The sequence below is a fragment of the Simochromis diagramma genome, unplaced genomic scaffold, assembly GCF_900408965.1.
Source record: "Simochromis diagramma unplaced genomic scaffold, fSimDia1.1 OVJJ01000370.1, whole genome shotgun sequence".
In the NCBI taxonomy this organism is placed as follows: domain Eukaryota; kingdom Metazoa; phylum Chordata; class Actinopteri; order Cichliformes; family Cichlidae; genus Simochromis; species Simochromis diagramma.
In genome coordinates this window covers 616,696-627,151 of record NW_024387012.1, presented here as the reverse complement: position 1 = coordinate 627,151, position 10,456 = coordinate 616,696, and the positions used below count along the sequence as shown (strand labels likewise).

General features: G+C 36.1%; 1 protein-coding gene across 1 annotated transcript; it reads right to left on the bottom strand.

Annotated features, from left to right (window-relative positions):
• Positions 1-3,719: 3,719 nt before the first annotated feature.
• Positions 3,720-9,899, bottom strand: LOC120739338 (macrophage mannose receptor 1-like). Its single transcript, XM_040041091.1, has 5 exons — positions 9,787-9,899; positions 6,652-6,692; positions 5,883-6,269; positions 5,384-5,734; positions 3,720-5,262 (listed from the first exon to the last, which is right to left on the bottom strand). Exons 2-5 carry the CDS (start codon positions 6,683-6,685, stop codon positions 4,913-4,915), a joined length of 1,122 nt encoding a protein of 373 aa, XP_039897025.1. The 5' UTR covers positions 6,686-6,692; positions 9,787-9,899; the 3' UTR covers positions 3,720-4,912.
• Between the last annotated feature and the right edge of the window lie 557 nt (positions 9,900-10,456).

The following is a 10,456-nucleotide window of genomic DNA, read 5'->3' as shown; positions in this document are numbered from 1 at the left end:
TATGCTTAGTGAAATGATGCAGGACTGTTGGATGACCAGGATAAAGTCTCTGCTTTCAACATTTTAGTCATTTGAATACATTTGTGTATCGAGGCACGCTAGACTGAGTATCTAACTCTACTTCTGCTTTTGCTCATAAACAAATTCTGTGCTGTGGAAACAAATATCATGCTCAGTGAAATTCTAACTATGTTTGTGTAAGGCACACAGACTGTCAGGCAGTGTCATGGAGACTGAGATCTCTCCGGCCAGAAGTGAAGTGAAAGGCTCAACCTCCAGTGTTACATGTGATTTATAGAGCCTAAATCACTCTGTTCTTTGTGTGCTTTTGCTGGTGACTTTATTCTTTCTTGAAAAAATGAATGAAAATATAAATTTGATCAATATGTTAGCAGAGACAGAGATATTGTAGAATGTGTGGAATAATTGAGAGACTCTCCCAGTAAACATTGGCTTGGCATTATTTTCCATATCAATTATTGCATCCTTTTGTGTTTTGTGTAAGATATATGTCACAGCCATTTGGCAGTGGAGATTCCACTCAAGTCCAGCTGCCAACTGACTTGAGTGGACCTGACTAGTGGCAGTAGCTGTTTGGTGATGATTTGAGCCATTCTCTATGAAGGGGAGATAAAGGAGGCGGGCTGAAATTGGAGGCTGTCAGGGGGTTAGCCTGCTTCAAAGGAAAAATAAACCTAGTGTGTATGAGGGGGTTTGTGAGTGAATGAGATCACACAGGACACACTGATCTCTGACTCTCTGACATTTAAGCTATAGGATTCAGTAAGAATGTGATCGTGTAGTAAGTAGAGTATGATTGACAAACAATTTTGATGAAAAAGTATTCTGTGTAGCTGGTTTAAAAGGCATTTTGCTAAAATTAATTTTCTTTGAGTCAAGAGAGTTTTCTCTAAGTGTGACTTCCCAGTTTACTTCAGAACCAGCAACACACTCAGAGAAAAACTGGTTCATCCTAAAGACAAAACTCCTAAACACAAACTCAGCAATTTAGTGTATGCTGTACAGTGTAGCGAGGAATGCCCAGACCTCTACATTGGAGAGACCAAACAGCCACTTCATAAACACATGGCACAGCATAAAAGAGCCACCTCCACGGGTCCAACTGCATCTAAAGGTCAAAGGTCACTCTTTTGAAGATGCCAATGTTCACATTTTGGACAGAGAGGACAGATGGTTTGAAAGAGAAGTGAAAGAAGCCATCTATGTCCACTGTGAGCGACCATCTTTGAACAGAGGCGGGAGTTTACGACACCTGTCTGCCATCTATAATCCAGTTTTGAGATCCCTTCCCAGACGCCTTAACGCTCACTCACATCCTGGGCCACCTGACCTCAGGAAATCACATGATAGGGTGGGGCTGGTTTCACAATGAGCTCACCCAAAACCTTGGCTGAGTGTGACCCACACCCATTTATAATCTTAAAGCTGTTCTGCTTCACTGCATGTAGGAAGTGTCAGTCTTCTTACTCCTTCTTTCTTCTGGTCTACCCAAAGGTCTTCTCTAAATAAGTAAAATTCACTTCGTCACCAATAGTTTTCAGATATGCTGTGCAGTCTAAGAAAACATTTCCCACGTTATTACATCACACTCAGCACTCACAGTTGATACAAGTCTACAGATCTATTTTGGTTTTCTGATCATTTCATTTGCAGCCTGGTCATCATCAGAGCAGACTTTTTTCAGCCTAGCAGCAGGGGCGACCGTGGCTCAGGGGGTTGGGAAGCTCATCTGTAACCGGAAGGTTGCCCGTTCAGGGTTTTAATAGTTTTGCAATTTTCATTAGTTTTTATTTTTATTTAGGTTTGACTTCAGATTTTCAATTTTATATCAGTTTTAATTAGTTTTTACCATTTGTTTGCTAGTTTAGTTTTTATTTTTTGAAAATCCTTAGTTTCAGTTTAGTTTTGATTAGTTTCAGTTATAGTTTTAGTCGTTTTTGCAATAATTAAGTGCAACAAAATCCCAGTTTCATCATACCAGTCATGCTCTTCTGCTTATCCTTGGGTATGTTGCTATTCCAGCTACCATACCCTGCACCCTGCACAGGTCGCCTGTCTGTCGCAGGGCTAACACGCAGAGACAGACAACTCACATTCCCACCTATGGGTTCTTTAAAAAAAAAAAAAAATTAGGGCAGATGAGCAACCACTGATACCAGGCAACTATAAACGATATATCTTGGCCCTAATGAGACTATTAACTCTTGCAACACCGGGTGTTCATAATTTTGGTTCATGTGAATTGTTAAACTTTTTGAAGGCAATTGACTCACACAGTTGTGTAGATATCCCAGTCTCAATAAAAATATTCACCAACACTTCCTCTCGCTTGTGATGTTCCTGCGAATTGACCAACCAGCAGCCATCAGGTCGCTGCTGGAAGCACTGCATTAATGTTTTTTGTGGAGTTGTCTCAGGATGCATCACGCTGCCTTGCCTGGGGTTAGCTTCTGTTTCTGGGGATGAGGGTTGAGTGTGCTCCCTTACCTTCTCAAGGTAAGCTAGGTTAGCCTTCTTGTGCGAGCTTTTCAAGTGCACTTTAAGGTTTGTGGGATTTTTTTCCCTTTAGGAATGTCCCGCTTAATTTTTCTCTTTCCACTACAAGACACTTGCTTTATCTAAAACACAGTCATATTCAAAGAAATCCCAACTTGGACTCTGGCAATTTCTCCCGACTTTTCCTGACATGATTCTGTGCAAGGACGGAGCAGCAACACAGACAACTCCACTAACGTACCACCTGCTGGCATAATGAGACACAGCAAGAAAAATACCTGGAAACCACACTTCATTTTCACCATAGATTATTGTATGACACACACACATCAACGAAAACTAAACACATTTAAATTCAGTTAATTTTAGATAGTTTTGTGAACACTCATTACAGTTTTAGTTAGTTTTCCTTTTTTTTGCAAAGTCTTGTTTTCATTTTTATTTCCGTTAACAAAAATGTTTTTTCACTTCTAGTTTTCGTTATTTCGTTAGTTTTTGTTAACGATAATAACCTTGTCCTGGTTTGATCCCTCGGCTCTCTGTCCTGGTCATTGTATACTTGTGACGGGGTGCTCCATCCATGGCCTACCCTAACCCTAACCCATGAAAAATGAGTGGTCAGCAAAATATTTATTTTAATTTGAAAGGGAATTATCAAAATGTTTTTTGTTATTATTTGAAATGTGCAAAAAAAAGAAGAAGGTTTGAATAAAAAATTACTTGTTTTTCAATACAGTTGTGTGGGTTTGAAATTGATCATGATCTGCTGCTTACTGGCTGCAAAAAAAATATCTGGCCCAGATAAATTCCTCGGTTTGAAAATCTGTCCCAACTAACCTTTTAGTTGAATAGCCATGCCATAAGGGGTAAATAGTCATCAAAGACACTATTTATTGGCAACTACAGGCTAACATATAATGCAAATGCAGATGTAGATCAATCAGCAGTATACTGGATTCTGTGACTTTATCAAAAACTGTGTCAGACAGGATGTGGAACCAAATGGAGGACTCGGGAAACTGATATAAACTTAAGCATCTTTAATGATGAACGTCTACAAGATACAAAACCACCACAGATCAGGCACAGACAATTCAAAACAATAACTCTTCCAAAACAACCACAAAGGAGGAGAAACATAGTTATGCGAGAGCACGAAACAAAGGACAAGCAGAGACTGAGACAATAATACACAGACAAACATGAGACTGAAGAACAGAATGGAGCACAAGAGGAGATCAACAAACCTAAAACCACGAGGACGTCATAAACCCACAAAACACAGAAAGAATCTGAAGATCTTTGGAACAGAAGCTCAGAATTAAAGACATCAAATAATCTCAAAGACATTTGTATCATTTATAAAGAAAATAAAAAGGAAATAACAGGAAGTTAAATATCAACAACCCAGAAAACACAACCATAATCCAAAGTTCAGCAAAAACACAAACGTAGAGAAAATCTAAAGACAGTCAAAGACTCGGGGACAATAACAGACCTTTCTACCCAATGATGTGTCTTCACGTCCACATCACTTCCTGTTTTGTTAAATTATATTTTCCTTTTAATTTAGCAGTATTTACATTTCTCAGTATTTCAACAATCACTCTGCTTTTACAGTATTTTTTTTATCATTGTAGTGTTTTTGTCTGCATTTCATTCACCTGCGACAAACTATTCTGTGTCTTTAAATGTCCACTAGGTTGCATTGATCCACAGTAAACATGGAACATAACATTATACATTAAACTCTATCATTACCTTGATGGCAGATTTTAAATTCAGAGACATGCAAATCTTTGAAAAGCACAAATAAATATAATAGTATATATATATATATATGTGAAATTTTAAATTTAAATAAAAAAATGTCAGTATCAGTATTGTTGTGTTTACATCAGTAAAAACACTATATACATACACAATATATTTCTTTTACCAGGTTATGGAATTGAAGTACATTCTTTATTTTATGTGGACATATTAATATAAATCAATAAAGATGTTTTATTGATCATCAGGGTTTCAGAGTGACTTGTAACCATAGTGACTGAGCCTGACATTTGACAAGAGTTCAAGAGTCTTTACATTTGTGGCTATTTCTCCATCTGCTTGTCTAATAACTTTGTTATATATAAGTGTCTCTAACTTAGAAAAAACATTTTAAAAGAACTGATTCAAAAGCTGAGATTGCACCACATGCTCACCAGAGAACCTTTTCTATTTTCTGTCATTCATCTCAAGACCAGTGTGAAACATCAGCATCAGCATAATGTAGATTAGTTAAAGCAGGATAATTACAGGTGATTTTATTAAGTGATTCCTACTATGTGACTATTTGATTTGATATTTTTTAGGTTTATAGGTAATCAGTAAGTGAGTTTAAGTTTAAAACTTACTGTTTGGAACAAATAAAATTATACGTCTCATTATTCCTGCGACTGAACCACTCATGCTGTCCTCCTCTGTCCACGCCTACAGACATGTCACACCCTTCAGTCTTCCCCTCTGTGGCCCACTTGTCATAGCAGACTACGTAGTCACTGACCCACAACCATAATCCCAGAGTGCATCTGTAGCTCAGTCCGATCCAAACATAGGGACTTTTAGCATTCTTGGCTGTTTCCTGGACCCATCCCTGCACCTCAGGGTTGGTGATAGAAACCAGCCCCTTGTAGTTGTTTTCACAGTAATTCAAGGCTTCTTCCCAGGTCTTGTTTTCTTTGATCAGGATCAATTTATCTGCTATAAAAACAAAATGTACAACAGACAATAATGACTACACAAACACATCATAATGAATCTTCTCAGTAATGACAGCGGTATTTCATTTTGGAAAACAGAGAAAACGTTTGTACAAACTCACCATCATAACAGAAGAAGGGTTTTTCTTTGTCACATTCATCAGAGCTCCATTTTCCTGATCTGTTTAACAGAGTCATAGCACATGTCTTGTTGCTTTGTTCATCATTGAATAACTCCATATCCCAGTATCTGAAAGAGAAATCACTCCCATCTGACCACCTCCAGCTGTCTCTGAACAGACCGACCCATGCGCCAAAGATATAGTCGTTAAACGGGGCCTTCATTTCTTCTCCATCTACCTGATCGAGTCCACTGGCCAAGTCAGTGTGATGTGATCTGCAGTAGCTCTGAGCCTGTGCCCAGTTCATAGATGTTGTTATCCAATGGAATGTTTTATTGTCTTTCTTCATTCCTGTGAAACAAACAGAAAAACACACAAAGACATCCCTCAATTATTTGCCTCCTGAAACTCTACGTCGTTTTTCTGAGATCACAATTATTTGATTTCTTTATGTTTTCAAATCACAATATTATAATATCATTTAAAATTATCTCCTCACCATCATAGCAGATGAACCACGTTGTAAAAGCACATGACATATCTGCCAGCTTTTTATCTCCATTATCGTATCTTTTCCTCCCACAGTTCCCAGGCTGCTCAGGACCAGTTCTTCCATTCAGATTCCAGCTGCTGTCATTATGAATGTATTCCACTCCTGGCAGAGACCAATGCCACGTCCTGTTTCCACCTGTGTTGTTGTTCAGTCCAATCCAGGCTTCTCCTTGATTCTGTGCAGAGTTACGGAGTCTGCTCATGTCTGTCATGTCAAACACTTTGGCCAGGTCTGTATATTTCTCTCTGCAGTATCTCTGTGCTTCAGACCAGCTCTTGTTTTCTTTAATAAAGTGGTACTCATACAGGCGGCATGTAAAGAGGCAACACTGACCTGAAATACAGACAAATGATATACATAAAAGTCTGAATGAAGAAATCAAACATTACAGGTTGAAACTGTCAAATAAATCAGTCAAACATATCGTTGAATTCCTTTCCAGGAGCTTCTTCAGTAAAATGATTATTATCCAGCTAACATGTCAAGAAGACAGACTGACTTATAAACAGCAAAAGAAAAAAAAGTGCTGATACAAGAAACTAATCATCCCATCATCATATCAAATTTAGATGATGGATAAAAGCTTTGCTTGATAAAGATGGATCTATATTCAGTGAATGTATTGTTAGAAATATTGCAAATCTTTAATGAATTATCATTAATCTGTAGATACTTTAGATTAAAAACAGTATATTTGGTGAAACAATCCACTTACCCATCAGAATAAGCAGATACAGACTCCACTGCATGTTTGAGCTGACAGATGAAAGAGATGTTTTATTACTCAAGGAAACCAAGACTTGAACAAAACTTCTTCAATGCACACTTTATGCCAGGAAAGAAAAAAATTGATTAATATATGATGATAGGAAATATCACAGGTAAACTTACATGTTATAATTTATTCTCTACAGTAAAGAGAGCTCTTTTTGTCCTGGTCAGGATTTGAATATTAAAATACGAGCGTGTGACTATTTTCGCTGAAAGAATGATTGAAATGAATTGAAAGGGTCATTTACAAATACGATTCAAAGATGTTTATGAGCAATCAGGAAAACATGGCAAAAAAGCACTGCACTGCTAGCTGTCCAAGAAGCAAGAACATATAAGTAAGTAAGTTAATAAAGTTTATTTATTAAGTGCTTTTCACAGACAGGCAGTCACAAAGAGCTGCACACAAATATTAAAATAACCTGGTAAAATAAATAGAATCAATAGACATTATACACAATGTAAAAGATCAAATGTAAATAATGTAAAGAATATAAAATACGTAGATCAACAAAAGGCATATAAACATGTCGTCCTTATTTGTGTTGCTTAATAACTTCATCCATTATCTTAAACTGGGTGTGAAGCACAGGGAGAACTTGATCTACTCAATAATGAGAATATATCACAGCTCCAGCTGCAGCTAGTAAGATATCTACTCATTTTTAATCCAAACTCCACATAAAAGTAACTTTTTACTAAACAAACAAGTCTGTTTAGGTACAATAATACTTTATATACACTTGCTCTGGATGTTATCAGCCCCATAGAGATGACCCCCATGACATAATATGATGTTTATAACAATAACTTAAACTCTAGGTTTGACCACTTTCACTTACTCAGCTACAGCCGATCAACTAATTGAAGATTATTGAATCAAAAACATAAACAGTGCTCATAATATATAATGTTACCATCCATCCTCTTAACCACTTGTCCAACTCAGCCTGGAGCTTATTCCAGCTGTTTGTGTGAGAGGCTGCTTATGTTTATTTCCATTTTATTATATATTTTATTATATAAAAAGTGTCTGTTTTCAAAACTTGAGTAATTTTAATACATTTGTGTATTGATGCAAATTAGATGAGATTCTAAGTCTACTTCTGCTTTTAGTTGTAAACACATCCTGTGCCGTGAGTGGGAAACAAATATCATGCTCAATGAAAAGGTGACTCTCATTGTGCATATAGACTTTGATACTGTCAGGTTATCACACTTCATATTTTATTTTTTACCAAATTTGTCTGTAAAACTGTGAATATTAGTTGAACTTCTGTTTTCTGTAAACACACACTAGGTGCAATCTGCTTTTGTTGAACTGCTATATAAAAGCACACACCAAGAGATGTGATGCTACATTACAGTATTTGCTGTTGTTGTTGTTGTACAGTCCAATCCAGGCTTCTCCTTGATTCTGTGTGTAGTTACAAAGTCTGATCATGTCTGTCCTGTCAAACACTCAGGTCTGTGTAATGTTCAGCACACATAAACAAGCAGCACTGACCTACAACTGAAGACATTGCTTTCAATAATTTTGCTAATTAAGGCAATCTGATTGTCAGCAATCTGATAAATCATGAACTCAATTCATCAAATGGGGCCATAAATGAGCCACAAGATTCATAAATAGTCTCAGTAGTCCAAATGTTTTCATGAAACCAGCTGAAATAGAGCTGATACGTTAAAAAAAAAAAAGGAATAAAGTGTAACCCTGGTTAACATAGCCTGTTAGTAAAAACAGTCATAAGAAATATATTACAGGTGATAAATAGTCAATAAATAGATCATAAAGGTTAAAAAATTCATTAACAAACATCAGCAATGATATAATTCATGGTATAGGATTTCATTTGTTTAAAAACATGTTAAAAGGTTAAAAACTTGCTAATTCATGGTGTTTTTATGTTAATTCAGGTTAAATGGCTAAAATATGTGTTCAGAGTCTTATTGTGAAAGGGCACGCTGCAGCGTGACTCCTGTGACCAGCCACACCCAATCAGGTTGTTCACAGTGGTTCCCAAACCACTGTGTTATGTAGTGTGTGTGTCAACTGTCTATTCTCTGTCTTTACAAAATAACAAGCCGGCAATTTAAACTTATTATCAGGTCTGTGGTCTTTATTACACGCCACACTCATTACTACTCTAGTAGTCGAACCTAACTGGTCCTAGTTTACTGTAACGACTCCAGAAGTGTTACAAAAGTAGAACTGGGGGCATGGAGCATGAACCACCACTCAGAATAAATAGAAATAAACTCCACAGCATCTTTTATAACAGATATATTTGAGCTGACATAGAGACAGTTTGGTAACAACTCTTTTCTATGCTGCATGAACAGTGTATGTCAGGCTGAAATATGTAAACCACAATCAAAACGATCAACACAGAAACATATTTATTTTAATCTATTTTTTTCCAAATTAGGCCCTGTTTTTATTTGATAAGGCATTTATAATATGAGGTAATATAAACTAACTGAAATACTTTAAAGTCTCTCCACACATTACAGTACATAAGTAGCCCAGCATAACATAGAAATAAAGAAAGGAGGAGGACAGAGGGAAAGAATAGAAAAGAGCTGCAGCTAAATGCTCGTAAATTAGTGCCAAATGCCATTTTAATGTTCCTCTAATATTTCAGTTTTTCATGCTTACACATGATGGTTAAATATAAAGATAATCCTTTGAAAAGTTCTTTTTTTTGTTTTTTTCTTTTTTGTTAAAGCAGTGCAGACTCACTTTGTGATTTGGTCTGATCCTGTGTTTTTGTGCTAATCATGAGTGAAACTTTATCCACAATCAGTCCCAAATTTTAGCTTTTTTAGTCGTCCATATTAGATGAGTGTAGTGGAAAAATATAAATATAAATGCTCAGTTGTACTAAAGAAATTACTCATGTAAAATATTTTAGTTTTTATATGTGGTCAAAGAATATAAATTCATTAATTTTAATGTTTGAATCATATTAAGACCAAAAAATAGAAACACTGTCAGAAATGCTGAGTAATGACATCATCTACACTCAATCTGTCCATATGTACAGTGATTAAATTACTTAAGAAAGTTTAAACTTACATCTGGTTAGTTCTCTCCTTGATGTCTCTCCTCAGTGTGTTCGTAAAGACTGCTGTCAAAAGCAGGTTGTATGCGACACTAACACAGAGATTCTGTTTGCCAAAGGTCAGGATTTGAATATTGAAATATTCCAGCAGAATGATCCAGTGTGTATATCAGATATGAAACGGGGATTTTATGTAATCATGTGGAAAACAGAAATGTAACACTCACTGTTAAATATCGAACGAGCAAGAGCAGGAAGAGGAAAGAAAATGTATAACTACACATAAATCTTTCCCATTTATAGTTAAATGCTCCCGGTTAAATTCAATGTTCAGTGACACTGTTAGAGTTTTCTGTTAAATGATGAGACACGAGGACACAAAGGAGGTAAGAACAGTAAATACTAAACTCAAAACTGAAAACGAAACAGATAAAACTAAGTGTGTCTTACAGCACAGAAATGGCAGATTCAAAAATACAATATAGGACTGGTTCCCTATGAAATGCAGAGACGTCAAGGACATAAAATAAAATGATTGGCATTAAAAGAAGATCAAAACCCATGAAAATGTACACGTACATTCCATTCCATAAATTCAATTTTATTTATACATTTTATATTTTACTATGTACAAAGTATTTTTTTATAAAGAAATTTAAATTATGGAGACAACAGGATGCAGCT